Below are 8,547 nucleotides of genomic sequence, written 5' to 3'. Positions count from 1 at the left end.
TTTCATTTAATAATAAAACCCATGTTATATATTATTTTTGTCAAGAATGTGATTTATATGGAAGATTATAGTTCAAGGAACATGTTGAGTACATTGAAGGTAACCCTTGTTCCGTAGATAAATTCTAACAAGGACGATAAGTTAGTGTTGCCGAAAATACCCTCAGGGTGCCGAAGCCATCATTTACCCTACCTTGAATGCCAAACGGAATTTATGAAAATCAAGAGTAGGTATCAGGTAATGCCACCACTCAGAAACTGTGATAATTGAAATCGTGTCAAAGCTCTTATAACAGTCTCTACATGTGGGTACGGGAATGATCAACTTCTCCCCGCTGATCAACTACACCCCGAATTACGGTACAAAAGATTAATACGACATATCATTGAGAGTAACAGCAAATAAACTAAGACCGATTTTCCATTTTATTAACAGATCAAATACATCTCAATTCCTTACAATCTAAAATCTCCTCGATCAGCCTCAGATTCAGTTCAACTGTACGTTTTCAGCGTGAGTCGCGTTTCGCTCGTCCCGCTCGGATGTCGCGCCTTGCAAACCAACGTCTTGCCATTGTCGCTGGCTTTCACAACCCGCTGAAGCACTTGTTGCGTGGTGAATGCTCCCCGGGAGTTCTGCGTCAAAAATGGCGTCGACAGTCCCTCGTAGACCAGTTGATCGTCTGGATACACGTTGAGATACAATCAGTTAATTTGGGTGAATTGTAACTCGATTCTGAATCTTACCTAAGAACCACAGGAAAGTGGCGGCTGGTTTACCATCCCGTGCTACACATTCTACAACCATGGTCGATCCCACCCTGAATGATCCATCATTTGTGGGAACATCACTTGATACCAGAAGTTTTGGGGCGGATGGTTTCACTTCAACATCTTTGGATACATCCTTTTGAATTAGATTAGCATTGTTGTTTGCTGTGAAAATAGTTTAAAGACTTTCAAAATCATCCATCACACACTCCTCCTTCAGACTAACATTTTCGCAACTTAACTGGCAGCGCAGCCTCCATGAACCCATTCGGATAGGATTCATGTTCAGCACGACAAACCAACTTCTTCCGGTTGTCTTCTACAGCCACCGCTTTCCGGTAGAACTGCTCAACGGTTGCCTTCTTATCAACCACTTCAGTGAAAGCAGCTCCCAACTCGTTGACAACGGGTTTTCCATCCAAGTACCACGAAAGCTTAGCTGCTGGCCATCCATTGCGGGAAGCACACTTGGCAATCAAAGGTTTTCCGTAATCGAACTCTCCATTGCTGTCGTCCACATTGCTGGACACCTCGATCACCGGTGGCTCAGGAGCGACTGTTCAATTGAGAATCGGTTAAAATCTTCAATACGCACAAGCACAGTTTCGCAACACTTCACCTTTGAACGCGATATCGATTGTGCCCTTATAAGTCTGTCCTGCAACAGACAGAACACATTCAAAAGTGCCCTCGTTCTTCGGTTCCACCTTGGCCAACGTCACTCCACAAGATCCTTTGCTCCAACCCCTGCCAAAGTAAGTAACTCCCTGCACCGGAGTCGGAAGTCGTTCACTGGCCGCAAAGGGAGCTGCTACTCCCGGAACCTTCACGATGCAGAAATCGATCGGATTACTTCCAGGTATTTCGCACAACAGATTCAGATTCTGATGACCCTCCGGAACGAAGGCAAACTTCGGAGCCGTTTGTACCACTATTCCGCTGCAGAGCGCTGAAAAATCAATACTTCAGTGAACCACCTCAAGCGCACACGTGTTCAAACAGAGAAACCCACCGAAAGGCACCAAAAGCAACAACGACGCTAACAACTTGATCATTTTCTGGACAGCGCTGATTTCGATCCAATTGATTCGCTGACCACTAGAAACGATCGACGTAAATATATAAGATTTTAGATGATTTAGGATTAACGACTGTGACAACGGACGACACCGAACTGAATGGAGATTATCGACACGCTGCGGTGGCTTTTAAATTCTTTTCGGATCAGTGGATCTGAAGGAGTTAGGGACTATTATCGGAGCGATTAAATCACCTAACTGGTTGCCATGGGGTTGTACTTGATTGTTTAAGTTTAGGATTTTCGAACTTGAAAGACTTGCAAAATCGAATGTGTTGCATTAAATGAATGTGTGGTATGAATTATCGCATTGATTCATATGTTTTATATCGCCGCGTTTTGGACAATATCGAAATTTGAACTACCAATTTAACAGACTATCAGTTCAAATCTAACAGATGTAACCTGATTTTTCGTTATGCTCCGATAGCAAAAGCTGTAACAAATCACATCATGTGAGCCAGTAAATATATAATTATTAATTATATATTTTTCTAGGCTGCCATTTTAGGTTTTCTCAATGTTTCCATTTTCATACAAAAGCAGTAGAGTTGTTTCAATAATTTCGCAAATAATTACACTATTCACCATCCAATTTATACAGCAAAGGAAACAATATCTTAATCGCGATAACTGTTTTTTTTTTCTCTTTTGCACCAACTTGTAAAATTCTCAAAAAACTCTTCTAGTTTAAGAATCCGTGTCGATATTAATCATTTGTGGTCTGGTTTTGAAGATATTCAGATGTTCCTTGGGGGACCAACTTTCTCCATATAAAATGTCTTTGGCGGCCATAATTATTTCACTGTTGTATTCGGCAAGGGATGCAACGTGATCGTGCGGGGAAAAAGTCTAGGAAATTTTTAGGAATAGTCAGTAAAATGGGAGAAAGCTAATGTACCGTTTTGTATGGAAGATTTCATGACATTTTTCAACAGCCTACTTGATGGCAAGACGAAGTTTGCCGGGACCACTAGTCCAGAAAATAAAATAAAATGTGGACAATACAATGCCAGATAATAAGAAGTTACTCTGAAAAAAAAAAACAAAATCGGTTAAGTATTCTTGGAGCTATCTTAAAAGTACGATAAGATGTTTGTTGAAGCTTTCAAGACCTTTATTTGCCAACGTGGTACCAGAAACCTAAATGCTCATTACTCAGAGACGACTGTACCAAAGCTTCATTTATTCACAACATACTCTCATTTATGTGAGTAAGCGAAGAAAAAATATCCGTATACGATAAAAATTCTGTACCCTGAGAAATTGATGTAATTTTTGGCTACCCGTCATTCTCACAAGAAATTTTGGAATATTACCGGATACGGATGACCAATGATCAATATCGACAAAGATTCTGAAACAAGAAGAAAAAAATGTGCAAAAATGTTAAGAAACAAAAAAGGTACCATGCTTTGAATATATTTTGGGTGGTAAAAAATGAAGCTGCTAGTAGATTAACTCCTCCGAGTATTTTTCGTGAAAAGTTGGAGTCCTTTGACTGTTTAAGGTTTTCTTAGACCTGTTTCCCGGGACAGACGGCAATTTAAAAGTCATATCTTGAATCGAACAAATTTTGATTTCAAATCTAAATATTATATTGAATAGATGTTGAAAATTTTGGTAAAACTCAACGCGATAGCTCAACATATGAAAATATGTACACGAGCTCAAATATCCACAACTATTTTTTAAATTTTAGTTTTTTCATGCACATATTTAAAATATCAAAATAACTTAAATTTCAACGATCGAACGAACGATCATGTAAATTCAAGCATTTTTAGTTGAAAATAAATGTATACTCATTTAAGTTTACATGATGCTGAAACACTAAGAAATTTGATTTATTTTTCTTCTTCTGTTTACACTACATTGAAATTTAAATATTTTCCTTAGTGGTTCTTTGACAAGAAACAAAATATATACATCATCAATACATGATTCTTTTATGTTCTGCGTCTTTCCGATATGAGACATAGCCGAATGGCCAGCAACTCTGTGTATAGATCTGAAGGTCAAGAATTCGTTGCTTGTTGTCAATATTCTATTTTATTTTTTTATTTTCCATCATCTGTCAGATCATATTTTGATATTGCTAAATACTTCTACATACTATCTGTTGATATTCTTTCCAGGCTTTGCAGAATTCGCTCTCATTTGAGTATGAAGCACGATCAAAGCAAGCAAAGAAAAACATCCCATCTGTTGCAGTCCACGATCGTCCTTGTATCGCAAGGTGTAACAAGTCTGATAAATGGAAGCAGCGAGCGAGAGCCCCAAAGAGGGAGCGATGATAAAATCCATTTTTCTCGCTTGTTTACCGTTGGGGATAGGTGTTTTTCTTTATTGGCACGATAAACAATCCACGAACTTCCAATAGCAATAGTGTCCCCCAGGCTTGGAGAATGTTAAGAGGGGTTTTATCATGCACTACTATCCCCCCAATCTGATCAAAGTTGTAGCAGTATACGATAAACAGTCTCTCATAATGTGCAGCATGTTATGATACATGCAGAGAGCGATACGTGAGAGATTCTCTCAATTTTCTCAGGATTCAATCCCTGATTATTTCTGATCATTTATCTATTATATCCGACAAAACAATAGCAGATAATGATCGTCAGTGATCTTGTTCAGTTTTTTTTCACCTACACGGGTTTGAACGTATAAAAATGTCATTGTAAACTTCAGCCACAGTCTGTTTTCCTATAAGACGCTGCCACCCACTTTCCTTCCACCGCAATTTCTAAGCTGTTTCTATTATTATTATCTTCCGAATTCCACCTGAATCGATTGGACGACAGCTGAAAATGCGGTAGACGTAAAGTGGAAGGCAACGTCTAATAGGAGATCTGACTGTACTAATTGTGGTAACACGCTTGGATATCTTCGGTAGAAACTTCTATCATCCATCCAGAAACTTCACCTGAGTTCCACCAGAAAAGAAAACTCCAGGAACTTCTCCTGAAGTTTTCCAAAGTCTTCATCAAGACGTTTGTTTCAGAAATTTGAGAATATTTCTTTGAACATTTCCCCAAGTATACCATCGAGTTTTGTTTGTGGCTTTCCGGCTATTCCCGAGTGGTCTTTTTTCACAAAAAGTTTTTGAATCTCATAATTGTCATAACTTTATACATTTCAAAGTGATAAACGTTTCATCTGATATGCATCCTTCTTTTTTTATCAGCGAAAAAAAATTTATAGCAAGTTTGTTTGAACAATGTTCATTAACCATTTTGAACTGCATCACTTATGTGGTCGTCCCTTAATCCAGTAATCGTTTATGGGGGTAGGGGGGTGGTTCTAGCCAAATACAACGAACCGTACACATTTCGAATCATTCGGGGAAAAGTGTCATTTGGTTAATTGGCGTTCGGTATTTAGCAAAATCGGTTTTTAGTGATATTGGTCACCTAAATTTCGATACATGAAAAAGTTTAAAAAAGAGTCATTGCATATCGCTACTTGATATGTTTTGGGTAATCTTGTAAATACATTTCCCAATAAATTTGAGAGAATTTTTCCAATAATGCCTTGGGAAGTCAAAAAGATCCAGGGGAGTTCGCACCTATGTCCCAAAGCTTAGTTTTTCTGTAAAACTGAGTGTTTACTGTTATGGTTATAGGGACTAGTAAACAAATGTAGCTGCTTTGGTAAGGTAAAACGGAGTTTAATCGACTATTGGTACAACTGGCGTATTAGGTTAGGTGCTTCTACCCTACAGTATTTCGATAAATAACTTCAGTTCAATAGTAGATATACATGGATGGTGGTCCAATGGCTACATTCTTATACGATACGTGGTTCACTGGGATATCACCGTTGATTTATCACAGTTCGTAGCATTTGCTAAAAGAAATCATCATAACATGCCTTTCCTTACGTCTGATACACGCCCGATAATGGGTGCGTAATAAAATAATATCAGCGTATATTATAGTGATGTAAAGATTTTATCGAACATAGGTTGATACAATTTTGATGCAGGAAGTTGTTAAAATAACTGAAACATAACAAAATATGTTGTATATTTATTAAAAACATATCAAACTTATTTATAATTTTTGATACAATGTATCAAAACTATAGTACTGTCTGATAAACAAGATAACATATTCAGTTATGAGTTTTTTGATCAATTACATGGTGATTGTGCTACTTTTCCCCGAATGTCGTTTCCCCGAATGTCGGTTCCCCGAATGCCAGTTCCCCGAATAACCCGTTTCCCCGAACGTCATTTCCCCGAATGACCCGCTTCCCCGAAAAGTGTAGCAGTTCAAATAGGTGCTATAATAGTTTTCAGTGGTAGGATGGTGAATTAGGAAGAACGATAAGCAATCAAAAGAAGGAGGCATTTAATCATTCTCGACTAAAAATATGTTGCCAAAAATGCCGAGGACGGTAAAACTCGTAAGAACCGCCAATCAAATAAAGAAAGGTGCATATTAGATGACCAGTACGTTCACCCTCCTGAAATGTATAAAGTTATGACAAAACTTTTCGGGGAAGTGGGCTATTCGGGGAAACGGGATAATCGGGGAACTGGCATTCGGGGAACTGGCGTTCGGGGAAACGACATTCGGGGAACCGACATTCGGGAAAAAGTAGCACAACCTTATATGGTACCATGCACCCCCGCTAATTTGAACGGTACCGTAATTTCGGGTGAAATTGATCATTTTTTCAGGGTTTTTCTAGTCTGTTTTCTATAATATTAACAACGCCAAACAAATAAATGCAGGAAAACAAGTACGAAGGTAAGCCTCATCGACTCATGTACCGAAATTGTCTAACAAATGTCATTTTAGTATTAACAAATATCTCTAAAATAAAAAATCAGGAGATCTCATTTCGGGGTGAAACTGATCACTTGTCAATGCCATTATTGATAAATTTGAGCTCCCTGAATCCGAATATGCTTGCCAAATTCTTTACAATGCAATATTTATAAAAATAACGAATAGTTAAATCAGGGTGGGTGTACGGCTGTCAACTACAAACAAAGTTCGCCTAACAATCATCTCTCGGGCGGGCCGGCCCAAACAGCTCAGGTCGAAACGCGGGCCATGCCAGGCAGCAAATGCTGATGCATTTCAACACTCAAACATCCCGCCTCCTAGCAGCGTTGTGAGTCAAACGAATACACCAACAAAACATAAACGGTAGGCGCACCTCGTTGCGTATACCCCCCCCCTGAGTTAAATTTAAATAATTACGCGGAAAACGCCTAAATGTATGCAATTCCCCAAGGAATTCAATGATATCTAACAGAAATTCAATTATTTCAACTATTTGAGCTGATTGGTACGAGTTTTGGTGATGAAATCTGGTTTGTGAATATATCTCATTCATCCTCACAAACTTTCAGGTTTATACTATGTTCAAATCTTTGCTTAGAAATAGAAGTTTATAGGTATTTGTCTAAACTGCACCGTGCATGATTTTGAAATTTTACATTTTTTTTCATTAAAATAAACATTCTTTAACGCAAAAAACTTCACAACAAACAATTCGACAATAGTTACGATAAACAAAGTTCATTTACTGCAGCTTACATTGATGTTTGTGCTCCATTACGAATAAATAAAATCGTGTGATACGATGATCAATTTTACCCTTTTGATCAATTACACCCGATTTTACGGTACCTCATGTAAACCATAGGGGTTCATTTTTAATTTGAACATCTAGTCACCCTAGAAACGTGTTTCTGGTTACCTTTTTGACTGTTTTTTTTTATTATGCGCTCCGTTCCACAGCGTTCCATTCAACTGTACTCCGTTCCGTGAGCTAAATGTCGTTTGAACCGTTTTTAATCTGAACGATGTGCAAATTAGCGGGGTACAGATTAAAAAGTGTTCAGATTAATTGTGGTCAAACCAACGGGGGTACCCGGTAATTCTAACAAAACTTTATATTTGGAGCAATAGACAGAAAAATGTTTGTTTTTATATGGAACAAGGAATTTTAAATTTGGCTTATAGCACAACAAGTTAATTTCTAATCACTTGCAATTTGATTAATAAATAAATTAGGATAGTAACAATGTTTTACCGCTTGGATGGTTTAAGAAACCCCAACTTTCATACTCTCTCATATGTAGCTATTCAATTTTATTATAAAATTGTTAAAAATAAACAAATACAAATATATTCAATAAATATAACATAATATGTTGTTTTTTTGTTTTAATATTTTAACAAAATTATATCATAATAATATATGCATATCATATTCTGATAAAATTTTATTATATTTTAATTATGTGCCTCTAGTCGGGTAAGCAGTCTTCTTACCAAACAGCAAGCCTCTCTGCCATACAAATTATTATACCAGTCCTACACCTTCCCGCATGAACCGGCGTAGACGCAGTGGTATATACGGTCTACTGTGGGAGCCAGTTTAATGCATCATCAATTCCTCCCTCTTCCCCTCATTGGTCAGCATTCAGACGTGACAGGCGCCATTATCGCCTAAAATAGAAGATCATCAGCACTTATACACTGAGGGTGTTTGTCACTTTGCACTTTTTTCACCGAAATCGCATGGATGAAGAAGTAACGAGCGTAATCTGATTAGCGATCGATTGAGCCACACCACTTTCCGATTCAAATTTCATATCGCCTCCATGTGTGACCTGTTCACCTTCGTACATTTTCACTGAAGGAATTCATTCCACACCTTTAATTCACTAAA

At 37.9% G+C, this 8,547-nt stretch overlaps 1 protein-coding gene across 1 annotated transcript; it reads right to left on the bottom strand.

Moving 5' to 3' along the window:
- Nucleotides 1-407: 407 nt before the first annotated feature.
- LOC5563703 (fasciclin-3) lies at nucleotides 408-1,967 on the bottom strand. Its single transcript, XM_021853831.1, has 5 exons — nucleotides 1,783-1,967; nucleotides 1,390-1,719; nucleotides 997-1,326; nucleotides 747-935; nucleotides 408-682 (listed from the first exon to the last, which is right to left on the bottom strand). Exons 1-5 carry the CDS (start codon nucleotides 1,823-1,825, stop codon nucleotides 495-497), a joined length of 1,080 nt encoding a protein of 359 aa, XP_021709523.1. The 5' UTR covers nucleotides 1,826-1,967; the 3' UTR covers nucleotides 408-494.
- Between the last annotated feature and the right edge of the window lie 6,580 nt (nucleotides 1,968-8,547).

Source organism: Aedes aegypti, chromosome 3 (genome assembly GCF_002204515.2).
Source record: "Aedes aegypti strain LVP_AGWG chromosome 3, AaegL5.0 Primary Assembly, whole genome shotgun sequence".
In the NCBI taxonomy this organism is placed as follows: domain Eukaryota; kingdom Metazoa; phylum Arthropoda; class Insecta; order Diptera; family Culicidae; genus Aedes; species Aedes aegypti.
Note: the sequence above shows the minus strand (reverse complement) of the source record. Positions and strands in the feature narration are given on the sequence as shown.